At 38.4% G+C, this 17,875-nt stretch overlaps 1 protein-coding gene across 5 annotated transcripts in view; it reads left to right on the top strand.

Moving 5' to 3' along the window:
• The window catches only part of DENND4A (DENN domain containing 4A), a 49,155-nt gene extending 32,008 nt beyond the window's left edge, over positions 1 to 17,147 (top strand). For 2 of the 5 annotated variants that reach the window (XM_012578273.5, XM_030281433.4), the window contains exons 17-33: positions 324 to 530; positions 619 to 747; positions 978 to 1,122; positions 2,927 to 3,046; positions 4,508 to 4,648; positions 5,522 to 6,609; positions 7,369 to 7,579; positions 8,338 to 8,432; positions 9,218 to 9,393; positions 9,517 to 9,663; positions 10,117 to 10,327; positions 10,573 to 10,827; positions 11,333 to 11,450; positions 11,605 to 11,631; positions 12,107 to 12,269; positions 13,159 to 13,223; positions 13,441 to 17,147. In XM_012578273.5, coding sequence (XP_012433727.5) covers positions 324 to 530; positions 619 to 747; positions 978 to 1,122; positions 2,927 to 3,046; positions 4,508 to 4,648; positions 5,522 to 6,609; positions 7,369 to 7,579; positions 8,338 to 8,432; positions 9,218 to 9,393; positions 9,517 to 9,663; positions 10,117 to 10,327; positions 10,573 to 10,827; positions 11,333 to 11,450; positions 11,605 to 11,631; positions 12,107 to 12,269; positions 13,159 to 13,223; positions 13,441 to 13,577 — 3,435 coding nt within the window. In that variant the 3' untranslated portion in view covers positions 13,578 to 17,147. The remainder of the gene's footprint in view (positions 1 to 323; positions 531 to 618; positions 748 to 977; positions 1,123 to 2,926; positions 3,047 to 4,507; positions 4,649 to 5,521; positions 6,610 to 7,368; positions 7,580 to 8,337; positions 8,433 to 9,217; positions 9,394 to 9,516; positions 9,664 to 10,116; positions 10,328 to 10,572; positions 10,828 to 11,332; positions 11,451 to 11,604; positions 11,632 to 12,106; positions 12,270 to 13,158; positions 13,224 to 13,440) is intronic. The other 3 variants (XM_030281436.4, XM_030281434.4, XM_030281437.4) reach the window with 2 other exon arrangements.
• The last annotated feature ends 728 nt before the right edge of the window (positions 17,148 to 17,875 follow it).

Raw genomic sequence — 17,875 nt, 5'->3', positions numbered from 1 at the left:
CTGTCCCTTCCCCTTTCTTCACACTGTTCTCCATGAATCTTCCACGTCCACATCTTGACTGTTTTCACTGCCCAGGACTTTGAGGGGCTTTAACTTTCAAAGTAGTGGAGATTTAAAGAAATGCAAGGTTGTAGCAGTGGAATATTGCACAGTGGCTGTTTTTGTAATCTCTCTCATGGCTTTCATATTCCTTCCCACTTTATCATATTGTTAATATTACTGTTGCAGTTTCCATCGATATAATGGTACATGTTCAGTTTTTAATATGTAGCTTTGTGTGATGTAGATATAAACACACACAAATAATCTGTGTTTCTTTCCAGGAAATTAAATCTGCCCACAAAATTGCAAAGAAGTACTCCTCCATCCCCCAGATGTGGTCCAGGTGTTTGCTCCGTCACTGCTATGGCCTTTGGTTCATCTGCCTCCCTGCCTATGTGAAAGTCTGCCACTCCAAAGTCAGGGCTCTGAGAACTGCCTATGATGTGCTACAGAAAATGCACACCAAAAAAATAGATCCACCTGACGAGGTAAAACAACCCCCAACTGCAGAAGGAGCCCGTGGGGCTGAGGGCCAGCAGTGCTGGGAGCCCGGGGCTCACAGGTGTGTGTTTGCAGGTGTGCTACAGGGTTCTCATGCAGCTGTGTGGGCAGTACGGGCAGCCTGTGCTGGCAGTCCGGGTGCTCTTCGAAATGCAGAAGGCTGGCATCGACCCCAATGCCATCACCTATGGCTACTACAACAAGGTGTGTGTTAAAGAGCATTTCTATCCAGGCAAATAGAAGGGAGGAAAATAACAGAGCAGTTCAGGTGTGATTCTGTCATTTCTTGTAAAACACAAGACAGAATCATTTTGTGGGTTTTGGCTTTGTAGGTTAAGAAATCTGCTGTATTACTGCCAATGTAACGCAGCTACTGTTTTCACACCTAACTGTTCTTGAAAATGACTGACTTGATTTTGATATTGCCAAAATAGGCTGTTTTGGAAAGCACCTGGCCTTCAAGCAATCGAGGTGGCTATTTCCTCTGGATGAAAATACGAAATGTTGTCTTAGGAATAGCACAGTTTAAAAAAGCATTGAAAAAGCCACCAGCAAGCACTGCACATACATCTGTTCCTGGTAAAGTATCCACATCCTTCTGTTTTAATATTTTCATGATGATCGAGATTTTTTTTTTAATAAACCTTCTTTTGTGAGTTTGATAAAACTGTTTCAGAGAAAAAAACTCAATAGTTCCTGCATAATTTTTAAAAAGCTGACTATTTCTTGCATAATTTTTAAAAATCTGAATATTTCAGATTCAAAGGCTCTTCTTTTTGCCTTTGAATCTGAAAGTCTGCTATTCACTTTTATTTTCCCCTTTTTTTTTAACTGAGAGGCAACTAGAGCTAGTCCTTGAGTTTGCAGTACTGGTTGCAGGTTCTGCATACCACCTGCAGTAATCATGTTTGTTTTTATCTAGAATATAATTAAAATATGTGAGGCTCTAAATGTTGGGGGTTATTTCCTTTTTTTTCCAGTGAAAACTTAGATAATGTGACCATCAAATGGTCATATGGCCATGCCTGTAATTGATATTTTTTTAAAGGTACTACTTTCCATGGTATTTATAACTTCCTGGTAGTAAAGCACAGTAGTACATTGTATAGTAGCAGCAATGCAGTTTGGTTTAGGGCAGGCTGACCTTGGAAGACCTTTACAACATACTTTTATAAATGTATGTGGGTCATCTGACTCAGCTTTCAAAGTCCTTCCATCCAGGGCTGTTCTGTGATTCCAGATGTGTACAAATAAATCTTTGCCCTGACAAACAGAACATATATGATGGCCTCATGGCTAGATTATTCCTATGGACCCCAGAGACTCCAGTCCTATTTCTGGCTCTATCATTAACTTTCTAGATGGCCTTGAACAATTTTGCTTTATTTCTGCCTGTTTTTCATGGAGCTGAGCTTCCTAGTAATCCACTTTATTGAAAGCCAGCCATGCAAGGTACTATGCAAGAGCTTAGCAATGCTGGTTGCAACTCAGACTATGTAAACTAAGGAAGTGTAAATAATCCTTAAGGAAATAACTGTCACTTATATAATTAATAGCATTTGCTTTTGATATAATCTGATTTTTCAAGATTACCTTGCATGAAATCTCACAGCTTGAATGTGTGGTGTCTCCTCAGGACATCCAAAATCTCTCCCATAAATTACAGAATATTTTCTTAACTTTTACATGGAAACAAGGTTTTTACCCTGTCTGTAGCCATTCAGTGCAGCCTTTTTATGGAAAAGAGGGAAAGAAACTTTTAATTATGTTAAACCCTCTTTATCCTGGAAAGAGACCATATTCATTACACCTGGCCAGTGTTTTGGCTTGAGAATGAACAGTTAAGTGGCTTGAATGTTGGCAGGGAGTTTTAGGATGATGTTGGTTATTTTCATTTTAATCTATTTTTGCAGACAAACTCATGTTTACCTCTGCATTGTTTAAATCTTTTTACTTTCTAGAGTAAAATCATGAGAATCACATGCATTAACATTTCTGTTAGTGTTCCTGAGAAACATTTTACACTAAAATAAAACCGTGTTTAGATGCCTCTTGGAGTTCTTGAAAAGGCATGACCTTTTGATCAAATAAACCAGGCAACAGAATTAAAGTCAAACAGTGTTTTAGTTGAGTATTTAAAAAAAAATGTTACCCATTACCCCTTTAATTTCATCCTCTAAAGCATCACTTCAATGTTTATACTATAATAAGCCAATCCTTTTTCTATGTTTTTTTAATTTGGTGGTAAAATGTTCACTGTTAATTGAAATGTTCTTGATAAGAGGCCTTTGAATTACTGTGGGTATTCAATTCATTCCCCTGAACAATGTCACGCTATTAAATGCCATAATTGCCTTATTCTGATGTTGCCCTGCACTGATAGGGGGACTTTCAGACTCTGCCAATAACACATCACTCAAAGAAGAAACCAAGCAAGGAAAAACTTGTCTTGAAGACATCCAAGAACAAAAGGAGGAAAAGAGAGAGAGTGACTCCAGTTCCTGTACGTATCTTGTGAATACAGATATCTGGTTCACTGGGGATAAATGAGGATTCCAGCAAAAGCTAAGTGGGACAGCTGATTCCTCACACTATGTGTGATAATGCCAGTTTATACTTAGAGAAATTCTTTCTCTAAGTATAATTTTCTGGATGTCTAATGGTTTCACTTGGAAAATTACAGTCCTTTTTTCTCTCATGTTTCAAATAAGTGATAATGGGAGCATAAAGGCTTAATGATAATTATAGCCTAATGTTTTTGTCTTTAAAAAAAATGAAGTTGCCTCATAGGCATAATCTACGGAAAAGCATTTTCTACCAGTCTGGTTTCTTTATAAATCCTCTAATAGGGGAGCAGCTGAAATTTTGCTAGTCTGAGAGATCTAAATTACCCAGCTACTTGGAATTCTCAAAGTTTGGGAGATTTATTAGAATTTCTTCAGGTTTTGCATCTGCTGCTCTTGTTTCCTTCAGCTGCAGTTTAGCAGAATCAACTTCTTGCAAGTACATAGAAGATCAGATTGTGTAGTAAAATTGTATATGCACTACAGGTTCCCATCTATATTCATGGAAAGTACCCTTCTTAGCAAATGTTTCCCTAATAATATAATTGTTTAAATTTTTCAGTGGGTTCTCCTACTATTTGGGTTAACTATCCCATTATCAAATGATATAAAAGTCTGAAGAAATATGGAATTAGATAAGTTGCTTCAGTGTTTCCACCACAGTCTTCCTTCCAGTACTAGTATTTTTTTCTTCAATTGTCTTGAAAAGTTGTCTTACACATGATCGTGAAAACATACATGTAAGATTGCAGACGTTTATTTACGTTTAATAAAGCTTTTGAGAATACAGAAAATGAATTCTCCCTAATTTATTACTTTTGACTATAATTAAGACAAATGTAGCTCTCTATAATAATATGATGTGCTAAAACATTTTGCACTTTTGAAAACAGCTTGGTAATATTAAAGTTGTCTGAAATCCCTTAGAGAAGTAATTCTTTATTTTAGGTAGTCACCTGCAATGGAATTTTTGTTTCATACCTAAAAGAGTTGAATATAAATATTCATATTTACTTCATTCCTCCTGTGTAGTCCTGGGGGAAATGAGATCTGTGTGAAGCTGAGCTCCTGCAAAGGCAGGAGAAAAATACTCTTACACCTCTTCAATGCAAGTGAGCAAGGGTGGTCTTAATCTTTACAACCACGAATATTTTGGAGTGGTTTTTAGTATCTGTATAGCAAAGCTTATGGAACTTCTATCTTTTGGAGCATTTCAGAAGTAATGCTGGGAGTTAAAGTTCCATAGTGAAAACCTGTGCCCAGGCAGAGATCAGCCTGTGCCTCATGGGTGCAACAAGGTGTCACTTAATCCTCTGTGAGGTGTCCAGTGGGTAATGGGGACTTGAGATTTAAGGGGTGTTCCTTGGATTCCACAAAATTCTGGCCTTTTGTGCCTGCAGTGTCTGAAGTGGAGAGCACAAAAGGGAGTGGGGACTGCCTGCCCAAACTGAATTACCAGAACTGCAGGAGTGACAAAGCCACTTCCAGCATCGTGCGGCTCAACGGCACCATTGACAGCACCGTGGCAGAGGGGAGCAGGGGTGAGTACACATAGATCAAATTTGTTACTAAGGGCTTCTGAGCAGCACTCCTAATTTCTGTTGTCCACTAAACTTGCAGTGTTTTATTCCTGTAGTAGCAGTGGATGATGTAAAGTGGAGGAGGGAGTTTAGGTTGGAGTCTGCATATGCTGTGTCAGGAGAATGCATGGCAATATTCTGTACTTCCAGACTTTTTTTCTTGTTAATTCTGGTTTTTTTTGCTGTAGTTAACATCTACTTACAAAACACCAAAATCTTGGGTTTTTTCTTATACTCTCCAGAAAGTAATTAATTCCTTCAGGATGGACAAGGGGGTTCTGTGCAGTAAAATTAAGAAGACACTTTCAGACATTTTCATGAGTCTTCAGTGTAATGCCAGTTCTGGTTAATATAATACTGTCAGCTATGCTTGAAATATTGTAATATACTTTAAAGCCTGCATCTTTATGCTCTGGAAAAACAATGGAGATTTCTCTGACAATAATTCCTTTTGTTGGCTTTGTTTCTAAATCATTAAGTTAGAAAGTGATGCTTTTTTTTTGCAATTTCCTCAATACCCGTGTTAAGTCTTAGGTTTCAAACCTTGTAGTAATGTCCCCAAAAAAGGGAAGTAAATACAGCTGAGACTTGATGTCTCTCAAAATGCTCTGTAGGTTGTATAATTTTAATCCCTTTTAAGTGTTTTATTGTCTGTCCCTTTCTAAAAGTTACCCTTCCATGGCCAGCTCAATATTTCAACCTCTAGCACAACACAGTGAATTCCATCTGTGTTGTAAAATGTTGAAAAGATGAGACAAATTTGCATTCTTCTGTACTTCATTAAGTTTTCTTGTACAGCAACAAATAAAGCACCTTGTTCCATTTGTTTTTCAGAGAGTTCTGTAGGATTGCTGTTTACATCATCTTTTGAGGATGCCAATGAAACAGAAGTTATAAAAAATAAATCCTTAAGAAAGAGACATAAAAGTGCCGTTGAAGCTGACTTAAGGGAGATGCCATGGGAAAGCAGGAACCGGAACCTGAGTGGAGATGGCTTAGTGGGGCTCATGATAAACAGAATCAACCAGGAAGCAAACCCTGGAGAAATGGTTGAAAAACTGGGAGCTGATGCCAAAATTCTCTCTAGTGCATTACAGAAAAGCATAAGGCCAAAAACTCTTAATATCAGATCTTCCTCTTTAGAGTCTAAGAGGGAAAGCCTGGAGAAAGAATCCAGTGATGAAGATGCAGCCTTTGACTGCAGTTTTACAGATAAAACAGAGTCTCCTGTTATCTTTGATCTGGAAGACCTGGATGGAGAACCTGAAACACCTACAGCAGTGAAAACTTCCAGCGAAAAATCAAAAAAACTGCAAAGAAAGAGCAGCTTTCCAGTAAAGCCAGTTGAAAAAACAGATGTTGAAACTGGATTTGATCCATTGTCTCTGCTGGTTGCTGAGACAGAGCAGCAGAAAGAGGAGGAGGAGGAGGATGATGACAGAAGTGTTTCTACTCCGTCTGCAAGAAGAGATTTAGCTGAAGAAATAGTCATGTACATGAACAACATGAGCAGCCCTTTGTCCAGTCGTGCCCCAAGCATTGAGCTGCAAAAACCCTTTGATGACAAAAATGTGAGTAAAAGGAGCCCAACCATTATCCAGCCTTGTAGGAGGTCCAGCCTTCCCCCAAATTCCCCAAGGCCACCCAGTCTTACCAAATCCAAGAGCTACCATGCAAAATATGAAGAAAGGCCAAGGGACAGGCTTTGGTCTTCCCCAGCTTATTCCCCAAACAGCCCAGCCAAGGAGCAGGACACAACCAGTGCATTGACACTTGTGTCATCACCATCGTTCAACTTGGACACGCTGCTGACTCCCAAGTTTGATGTTCTGAAAAGCAGCATGTTCTCTGCTGGAAAAGGGGTTGCAGAGAAAGCAAGCAAGTGGTACTCCAGATTTGCAATGTATGCTGCATCTGCAAAGGTAAATGTTTCTTAAGAACCTATAAATTAAGGAAAAAAAACTTTGTAACGGTTTAATTACTGACACACATGTGATGAACCCCTTGCATGGCATGTCATTGTAGACTGTGTACATTAAGTTGTTTTAATCATGTTTGATATACCAGAATCCCAATTTTAATATCCTGAATAAAACTTTAGTCTAGCTAGGGTTCTGAATACATTTAGTGGGAAAACATAAGTGTGTTGACAGAGCAAAAACTGCTCTGGTTTCCTTTTGTAACCTAAAGCAGAAACATGTAAAGAAATACTGGTTTGAAGTCTTTATGCTTTTATGAGTAAGGGGAAATCTGGTTGTATTGGTTGCAAAAATAATTTAAGGCTAGTTTTGATCTGAGGTAATTTGTTAGAATTTTGTTTGCTGCCACCAATTCAAACCAAAATTACTTATGTTCCCAGTCCTTGGGAATGAAGAGAGACTTTGTATTCCTACAGCTGCTGATAATTCTTGTAGTAATGGGGTGAAAAAGTTATAGGAGTAAAATGGTTATGATTTCACTTAATTATTTTTGTTAGGAGAATCTTTAAAAAAGAATCCTGGTGTAGCTGTTTAGCATAGAGTGGGACTTGCCTTGTGTTGCATCAGTTCTGAACACGGGTCTGTGATCCTCCAAGGAGGCAGGGCCATGCCTACACTTTACTGAGACAAAGAAGTCTGCCCCCTTTTTTGGGAAATATTTTTTCTTTCCTTTCATTTTCTCACTGGAACAACTTTTCTCAGGATCAAAATTCAGACCGAGCAAGTGTTTCATCTCTTGGAGCTCTGGACTCAGAATCTACTTCTCTCACTGATGAAGATGTCTGCAATGATTTTGAAAGTGCTTCTCCTCAGGAGAACACCACATCAGAAATTAAGGGAATTAGCATCAGCAAGACAAGCCTGGAAAGCTCAGCTTCTCATGATAGCTCAGCTAAGCAGTTTGACCAGTGTGGTAAGAGACAACTTTTGCATGGCATTCATCAATCTGCACAAAAACATTCCAGTAAAAGTTGCTCTTTCATAATTCTCAGTTTAGGATCACCCTAGTCCTTGGTCCTTTTTGTGGAAGAAGTAAATTTTTCTTTTATTGCCTGAAAACTCTTACTCAAATAGAAAACCCTTTGAGTCCTTGAATATTCATGTAAACACTGTAATTGTGTGATTTGTACAGCTCCAGAAAATGTCCGTAAAAACATGGTAATGGTAACTTCATTGGTTTTGTTCTATTTTCTAAAAATAGTAAAAATACTTTTTAAAAATCTGTAATAATCTTTTAGAAGCCACTGTCAAAGCTGATTATCAGATAGACTGTAGATTTATTTTCTAATCTGTGCTGGATAATTGATCATGACTGTTGTATCATTTTCTGATGTCATTTGGGGTACAAACAGCACCTCTAGTCCTTCCCTGGTTGTTGTCCACACAGAAAGTGTGGCTATGAATTACTTAAAATTTGTTTCCTAGCTACCAACTGTTGTTAACAAAGAAAAGTGAACATATGGAAATTGTTTGTTGGTAGCTTTTATTTTTACCTTGGTTGGTGCTGGGCAGATGGCAGCCTCACACTCCACAGTTCTATACTAGTGTATCTCATTTGTTGCATCTTCCATCACACATTTTATTATAACTGCAGTATTGTTTGAGCAGAAAAACAGGGTGTAAAAATGCATTTTCTGAATAACTGGTACTTTGGATTTCTTCTGTTAACAGGTTCTCTTTCCAAGTTCCCTTTACCTGACAAATCAGAGTTGGTGTCTTCCTGCAGCACCAGCAGTACCAGTGTGTTCCAGAACTATGCCATGGAGGTACAGGATAATTTACTGATCTAATTAGTGGACTTGGAGCATGTGTCTTTAAATATGAGTATTTTCTGTGTCTCTGGTAAAGTTCAAAGTTTCAAACTAAAACACTGAAAGACAGATGGATACTTTTGTCACAAAGTAGATTTAATTTCAAATCCTGCTCTAGAAAGGTCTTTATTTCAGTCACATCTTTTGGTCCTTAAAGCTTCAGTTCTCAAGAGTTTGCTATTGCATACAATTGAATTCAGGCATCTAAATCCCTTGTGAAGATAAATTTGTTCAAAGTGAAAATACCAAGTCTGAAGTAGCACTGGATGTTTAAAAATACAGAAGAGAGAACTACCTATTTCTTGGTGTAACTTCTAGTAAGATCACTTTTCTTTTCACTGTTAGGCTGGTTTGGGTGGCTCTTCATTATCTTCTTTGTTCCCCCCTTCTTTCTCCACTGGATTTAGGTTAAAAACTGATCATTTACATCTTTTTTTTTTTTTCCCATTTTTTATAATGCTGACAGTCTCTATAAAAGCATGTTTAAATTCTAATCATAATTTATGTAGCTGCATAAATATTCCTTTACTTTTATGCTTGCAAATTACAGATGACATGTTATTGTTAATAGAAATATTATTAAACAACTGGTTGGTTTTAATCTGAGAAGCAATTAGAGGATGAATGCAAATGGGAGGAATATTCATCAAAGGGCAAAGATTTTGGCTTTTAAGTGCTTTGTGACACAAAAGTAGCTCTGGGAACATGTTCTAGTGGGTTCTGTTCCTGCCCTGTGCCAGGTCCTCATCTCGAGCTGTTCTCGGTGTCGGACTTGTGACTGTTTGGTTCACGATGAAGAAATCATGGCAGGCTGGACAGCAGATGATTCAAATCTCAATACCACGTGTCCCTTCTGTGGCAATTTATTTCTGCCTTTTTTAAGCATAGAAATCAGAGATCTTCGGCGCCCTGGACGGTAATAACAATATTTGAATTGTCCTCAATTTTAAATGCTTATATTGGGAAGTGCTTTTTGTTTGGGATTTAGGTTTTTTGGGGGGCTTTTTTGGATGATGTTAAGCTTTTGCTTTCCCTGCAGGTATTTCCTGAAGTCCAGCCCTTCTACAGAAAATATGCAGTTCCCATCCCTTTTCTCCAGTCAGAGTGGGAAGTCCTGTAACACCACAGCCACTGTAGGTCTCACTACATCCCTGATGTCTGTCCAAGAGGATGTTAATTCAAATAGGTAAGTGTTCATTTCTTACCTAGAAATTCCTCAGATTCTCTGTGCATATGCATGTATTTTAATCAACTGAAATAAATTTGTTCTACTCTTGGAAGAGGAGAGATTGATTTGAGAGAGAATCTCTGTGCTGCCTCTCCCTTATCTGTCAGCTGGCCACATCATACCTTCTCTGCCTGATATGCACCATTTCATCCCTAATATAAAAATTCATGTTGGTATTTGTAATTCTGAAATTTTTATGAACTCTTTTGTGGATGTTTGTGTTCATCATCAGTGCAAGGGGGAATAAAACTTGCACAGTAACAGGAATGAGTGTGGTGACTGACAAAGCAGAATTCAAACTGTCAGGTCCATTATTTCCAGTTTATTTCTGCCTCTGTGTGTACATGTTGGAGCACTTAGAGTAAAACAAAAAGCTGAGATTATTTTTTTTCTTTTTTTCCTCTCCTCTAGCAAATCTAAGCAACATGATAATGTTTATGCCAGAAGTATCCAGATCCCTTCAGGAAGGAGACAAAATGCCTCTGGGTCAGAATGTACAAGTCACCCTGTAGCAAGGAGCATCAGTACTTTTGGTCCTTTGGAAGAAGATGAGAAGGAAAGCCAGAAGATCAGCCATATCATTCCTACTGGTAGCCTGCCTGCTACTTTGCAAGGACCAACAGTGTGTAGTTTTTCTACCTTAAAAGTCATTTTTGCATGTTTGCCATAGATTGGATATATGTATAACAGCATTAACCTTCCTAAATTACAGTAAATGCTAGGTTGTATTATTTAAACTAATGCTAGTTGTAACTTTTAGATGTTGGTGTGTGACATAGGGAGCAAAAGCATTTATAAGACCTTATAAAGACTGTTACATTCATTACATCAGTTAAAATTAATGGCATTTTTTCTCTGTTGCTGCAGGATCCCTTGGGCCTGGAATGGCGCTTGCCTAGTCCTGATCCTATAACGGTTCCTTACCTCAGTCCTCTAGTGGTATGGAAAGAGCTTGAAAGCTTACTTGAAAATGAAGGGGATCATGCAATAACAGTGGCAGACTTTGTAGATCATCACCCCATTGTGTTCTGGAATTTGGTGTGGTATTTCAGGCGCTTGGACTTGCCCAGCAACTTACCAGGATTAATACTTTCTTCTGAGCACTGCAATAAGAACTCCAAGGTATGGGGTCTGATAGGAAACACTGACATATGAGAAATGGCTGCTTTCCCATATAGGAAATTATTACATAACTCAGTAACTCTTGGAAATGTGTCTTGCACTATGCTGAACCCAGTCCTGAATTGGTAAAGAATGTGTCAGCTGAGGGAAGATATTCAAAACTCTGGAACATGTGCTCAGCAGTCCTTGTGGGGTCTGGTATTTAGCTGTTACTCAACCCACTGCAATTTGTGATCCTTGGCTTGAAGGAGGATAAGTTGTTAGTCAGTTTTGTTGCTATTTGAGTAGCTAAGCAGTAGAAGGAGGAAGTTTAGATTTTAGGACTGTAGAAAATAGGCAAAATGCTCATTTGCCATGTCACCTCATTCAGATTTAGCTTTCTGTATGTAGTTTTAATAACAAAACTTTTTACCATGAGACCTAGAGATTTGAAGATACATATTGAATACACAACTCCTTTGTCATGACTTTGTAATCAAATGCCTTCGTGCATTCTCCTGTTCAGATTCCACGGAACTGTATGTCAGAGGACAGTAAATATGTTCTTATTCAGATGCTATGGGACAATATGAAATTGCATCAGGATCCGAGGCAGCCTCTGTATATTCTGTGGAATGCTCAGAGTAAGTTTTGTTTTGTGTGGATTTTGGTGGTATTTTTTAAGAACAGTTTTGATTTTGAGCAACTGAAGCATGTGTGTTGAGAAAAGATGTCTTTGTGGATAGTTCACATGAGCCACAATATTGATTTTTGATCATACTGCTTTTTGTCTTGCAGGTCAAAATCGCACTCTTTTGTTTGAGAGTGAGTGTTAAGTTTGGTGTTGCTGTTCTCAGTTTGGGTGACTTGTTTTGGGAGGGAGGTTGGTTCTATGCTTAGCAGTAAACTGCTTGGACAAGTTTTAGTTTTCCAGCATTTCTGTTTCAAATCATTGACTGGTATTGCCAGGGGCTTTTTCTTCACTGGGGTGTGAGGAATGAGAGGGAATACATTTCATTGATGCTGATCATCCACTTAGCTCATGTTCTTATTTTTAGAATTTGCTTACTCAGTTTTGTTGCTGGTATTGGATCACACACCTGAAAATAGCTCATGGCCCATTGCATCTGTTGAGTTTCCTTATGTGCTTTTTGTGTGCTACATTGATAATTTTTTGGCTTGATGTTTTATTCACTTCATACATGTCGATATTTTCACAAATTCTGTGGCCTTCTTTTAACAACTCTACTTGCTACACAAAGAATCTATTTATTCTTACAGCCTTTCTAATGTTTTTCAGCCCAGAAGTACCCAATGGTCCAGTTATTGCAAAAAGATGATGACTCCTTTAACCAGGAGCTCTTGAGGAGCATGGTGAAAAGCATTAAGATGAATGATGTGTATGGACCAATGAGTCAGATACTGGAGAGGCTCAACAAGTGGCCACATATTAAAAGACAGAGGTAAGACCACCAACATGCCAATAATCAGCTTAATCATGTGAATTATATTTTTCTAGTGTGTTTTTTAAAGGAAAAAAAGCAATGTTTTTCACCAGTGTTTTAAAATTTGTCACTCTGGTAAATTTTTTTATGGTAACGTTCACAAACTTAGTTTTTCTTCCTTTTTTTGGTTTTTACTCTTTCCCCCTCCCTTTTACAGCTATTTAATTTTACTTCTGAAAAACGGGAACTAGGGATTGTGTAAATATGTACACTTTTTTAATTGAATGTTTTTCTAAATTAGTAGGCATTTTAAAATAAAAACCCTACACTTATTTCTAGGGTGTATGGGTAGGGATTTGGGATTTATTTTTAAGTCTTCGATAGATGACAGAAAAGGAGCTAAGAGAGGTTATGTCTCATATATAGGCAGGGGTGTTTTTCCCTTAGCAGTGGAATTGGTGAACATTATTCCTGTGAATTTTCATTTCTTGCCTGGATTTACTGATTATACTAGAATATACAACAGGCTTGTCAACACCTGGAGCATTGACAAGGTGTTTATTTGCTTGTCTGCCTGCTTTTTCAAGCTAATGTGAAAATGCAGAAAAGCAAATTCCTTGCCTGGTTAAATTTTGTGGAATTTGGTTGAGTGTTTAAGTATGTGTTTCTGTCTGCATTGTACTTGGTGAAACTTCAGGGGACCTGCCATGGGTAATATCCATATGTGGGGAATCCAGGGCATTCTCCAGAGTTCGGAAATGACAATATTTTGGAGGCATAATCAGGAATTATGTTCAAAATGCCTCTTTTTAATAAGTTGTCTTTAAATGCTTCAGTCTATTTTTAATAGAGATTGTTTTGTGCTGTATCAGTGCAGTATATAAATTGGGGTTTTTTACCATTTCAGGAGCCTTTACAGAGAAATACTGTTTCTTTCACTTGTTGCCCTGGGAAGAGATAACATTGATATAGGTGAGTTCTGCCAACTATTCAAATGAGCACAGATGATGAATTTATGCAAACTTAAGTGTTCAGCTTCCAGAAAAAAATAATCTGTAGATTAGATGTGTGCTACTCTGTGGTGAGTGCCAGATAAAAAAAAGGACTTTACAGATATTTTGTGCTGATAAATGCAGCTGTTGTGGTGTTTTTGAGCTTGGTATCTAAAGTTGTTTTTCCCTTGCTGCAGATGCTTTTGACAGAGAGTACAAAATGGCCTATGATCGTCTCACCGCTAATCAAGTGAAGAACACTCATAACTGCGACAGACCACCCAGCACTGGAGTGATGGAATGCAGAAAGATTTTTGGAGAACCATATCTTTAAATGGACCTGGCTAAAGAGGTGATATCTATGACGTATCCCTGTGTAAAATAACCACTTCAGTCACAAGGAACATCTCAGTCTTCAGTGTTCAGGAACGTGCGTGGGATGGACTGGCAGGAGGCCTCGGGAAATTCGGCCTGGCTGCGGTTGTGGAGATGGACAGAGAGCAAAATGGGCCAAATATTATTTCCCTGTCCCTTGTCCTTTCTGCAAATCGGTGTGTGGAGAGGCAGGTTCTAAACAAAATCAGTTCTCTGATTTGGGACAATATATTACAGCTCCCTTTAAAAGAAAAATTATTAAGTAACAGGTGGACAGAAACAATGCACTGAAACTAATGTGAGCGAAGGAAATTCTTCAGAATCTATTGTTTACATAGAATATTCATGATGTTATGAAGAGCATACAAAGTTGTATTATACATATTTTAAATTGTTTATAGTAAGTTGATATTTTTTTAATTTTTTTAAATTACTGGAGTGAATTTTAAATGGACTTGCTGCAGAAGCAATACAGTGCTTATTTTTTTTGCAGTACACTGCTATTTATAGTAACTTGTCCAATTACTTTTTGAAGAGTGATTTGTTTTTAAAGCAGAATAGAAAATGTTAACCTTCACCTAGACAGTACTGGAGATCCAGGATTTTTCTCATGCACACTTGGAAAACGTGTTACCACAGCAATCAGAAGGAAGGTATGGTAAATTTTGTAAAACTCTAACGAATACACAGATGTCTCTGTGAAACACTTCTGTAGAAATCTCCTCTTCTCGTGTTCCCTTCCCTCCCCACTCCCTAGGAAAGGGAAGCCACATTGAAGAGTCCTATGGATTTTGTTATGGAATCAGCCCATCTCAGCTGTTGGCTTTTGTTAGGGTGGCCTCATTCCAGGTGTGACCCAGAGCAAATGCCAGCCTGCAGAGAGTTCTCCATGAGCACGCAGCGCTCGGAGTCTCGGTGGTTGTGTTTGAAACACTCAGTACAACACCACATAATGCCCATCCAAAGCTGCTAACTCAAGTGCATCCAGCAAACTTGCTACAGGGAATTATAGGGAATGGAACTTACTTGGGCATATTGTGCTTAGTTAAACATACTTGGAATGTTCTGTCTCTGTTTCACAGGCAAAACAACTTTTTGTTTTCTCTGAAGAAAACTGCTATATCAGTCCTTGTGGTGGAGTCATGGCTTTTGCCTCATGTTTTCTTGTTCTAGACATTTGAAAAACGTTCTGTGCTCTCAGTCACATAGCAACTCCTCACCAGAAGGTAGGCTACAGGGAAAATACCAGAAGTCTTGCATGGAGGTGGGAAAGCAGCCATGGAACTGTATAAAACACCCTAAACAAGTTTAAATCATGCTTTAACAAATAGCTTTATTTTAAGTAATCTTAATGATTTTCCACTCCTAATTTTAGTTGTTGCTGTTATAATACTTCCAAATATTCAACTATTAGATTTTATATTGCAGTCTGCCTACCAGTAGGTGTTTTTAAAAACATCTTTAGTTTGCAAGTATAATAAAACAGCAATACTTAGGCAGAAAGGTGATAAACTTTAAAGCTCACATTTACTTTATTAAGTGAAATAGAACGAGCCTTGGAGGCTTAAATGAAAAGTAATGCTGCTATGAAGCTCTGTAACCTCCTCCCAGACCTCTGTAAAGTTGTAAGAAGAAGCTGCCCTAAGAAGAAAGGATTTAAAACATGTAGAGCTGCAGGTATGTGCTGATGGTAATTGCAGGATGCAGTCTTGGATACAGCTTCCATTGGGTAATGCCTCTTCTCTAACGTGCTGCTAATTATGTAGCTGACCTTTTTGAACATATCCCCCCCCCACCTGAGGTGGAGCTAGCAATGCTACACTCGCAACATCTTTCACATTTAATTTATTTTAACAATTCATGATGCTCTTTTTACTGCCACGCTTGTACAGACAGTCTCCTTTTGCATGAAATGAAGTTCCTTTTTTCACCGAGATACATGGTAGAGATACTCTCTTCACTCCTCTGAACTATTGTGAAATAAACAGGCTATTTTTGAACACATTCCCTGTAAGTACCCCTTAGTGTGCATGGCTGCTCTGCTCTGTACAGTAGGAATGCTGCATTACCATGGAAATCTTGCCTCCAGTAGTTGCTGTACTGAAGCTCATAGCTGGGTGTGCCGTGGGGAAGGTCGTGTTCCCAGCTCCCTGCAGTTCTGTCTCCCATTTCCACTGGGGCAGCCACTGTTCCATAGGACCTTCAGGCCATGAAAGGAGAGAGAGCAAGTGCTTTTTCCAGAGCTGCTGTGGGGTGTTAGAGGGGCTGAGCTATGACCCAGCTTCCCACTCCCATTGTGGGGTGGCCGAAGAGCCGAGCCCGGTCCCCATCCCCAGGACACGGCGCAGGTGTGGGGGCAACACTGTCACACGTGGCCCTTCCTCCATCCTAGTCCCAGCTTCCTTGTAAGGACTTCCAGCTGCCTTCAGACTTAGAAACCCAAGCAGTTTTATTCTTTCCCACATCCCCCAGCGCTGTCAGGAGTGGATACTGCCCTGGGAGCAGGGCTGTCCGTGCAGCCTTCACACAGTCCCTCTGTTCTGCATCCCAGCGTGGCTCTCCTGAAGCATTGCCAATGTTAATTTGGGTGTGCTTTTAAATTATGCTATCATGTAGTAGCTCATCGAGTGAAATCATTATACTTAATGAATTGTTTTATAAAGTCTGTTGCAAGTCAGTCCACTGTAGAAATATATAAAAATAGTCGGAATAACAACATACTGTAAGTGGGAAATTTTCCTCATTCAATTCACAATGTTCCAAACATATCTTGAGGTCGATAATTTTTAGAACATCATACAATCTAGTGTTGAAACAGTTTTCAAATCTTACTTTCCTTTATTAGAAAAGCAATTTGACTATATTTTCCAATACCACAAAGATGAATAAATGAAATATTTGAAACATATTTTCAATTTAAAATTTTGTATGAACTGAATTTTCTCCTTTTGTGTACTAAATAAGGCTTATGTCCAAAACCTGAAACAAAGATTTTACATTTGCAGTGCAATATATATTTTGCTTTACTTATGGTTCCACTGGAATAATTATTGGAGATTAAATACTGAAATGTGAATAGAAATTGTGCTGTTTCTCTGACATTGCTGTGTCCCATTTGAGGAGGCTTGCTGTTGGTACAGTTACAGACTGATGAATTTGACTTCCACTGGCAAATTAAATTATTTGTATCCCAAGAAAGAGAAAATTCTTGCATGTAAAATCTTGGTGTAACAAATGGGAGATGCAAATAGTAATAACAGAGAGGGGTATTTCTGGATATTATCTCACTAGGATTTAAAAATGGTACTTCGTTAGTCTGCAAGCAGCACTTTTTAAATGAATGGTTGTAGATTTGTAAATATGTAATGTTTAAATTTTATTTACCAAAAACCAGTATGTTGGATGTTTGCTTTGGTTTGTAGTTCCTTTAAAATATGCAAAGTCAATGTTCACAATGTTAAGGTTTTTTTTCTGTCTCATCCAAAAAAAAAGAAGTTTTACAGTGAGTCAATAAAAAGCTTAAAATCTCTCTGGTTATTTTAATTAACATTTTATTAGATTGATTAGAGTGACAGAAATGTCTGCAACTCTTAACCACATTGTGTGCTCCCATGAGGTGTTAACAATAAACCTCTCAGGTTTGGTGATGTCAGTGACATTTTTTTCTTCTTATCTCTGCAGAAGTCAGTGTTAACAAGAGGAATTAGTGCTGGTTAAATAATCGGTAACTGTCAGAGATTAGTGTCAGGATGAAAACAAACCCCCAGCATACAGCTCCTTGTTGTATTTGATTCCTGGCTTTAGTTTTGATTAGAGGCCATGTGCTGCTCTAACCCCTGAGCCTTTCAGTCTTGTTGCTCACACCTGTAGCCGTGGCACTTCACAGGAATTTTAGGCACTGCATTGCAAGATCAGGTACAGATCTGAAAGCAGCTCAGTGCAGTTTGAGGGAGTTCTCTGCTGAGCTGCAGCCTGTGCATCCACACAGGGATTTAAGCAGAGCAGTTCCATAAAGGCCCAGCCACATCAGTCTGATTCTCTTCCCACTGAAGTAAAATTCATTGTTTTTAGGGAGTTTGAGCAGTTCACTGACTAATTTAGAGCATGTTCCTGAAAATTCCCTATGATGAGTAAATATTGTGGTGAAAATCAGCTCCTTTAACTTGAGAGGATTAGCCATGGTGAAAATTTGATGCATCTAAATTTTATCAGCCTTTCCACAAGTGCCTAAGTGTGTTTTGTTTAATATTGGTCATT

Source organism: Taeniopygia guttata, chromosome 10, assembly GCF_048771995.1.
Source record: "Taeniopygia guttata chromosome 10, bTaeGut7.mat, whole genome shotgun sequence".
Lineage (NCBI taxonomy): Eukaryota > Metazoa > Chordata > Aves > Passeriformes > Estrildidae > Taeniopygia > Taeniopygia guttata.
Note: the sequence above shows the minus strand (reverse complement) of the source record. Positions and strands in the feature narration are given on the sequence as shown.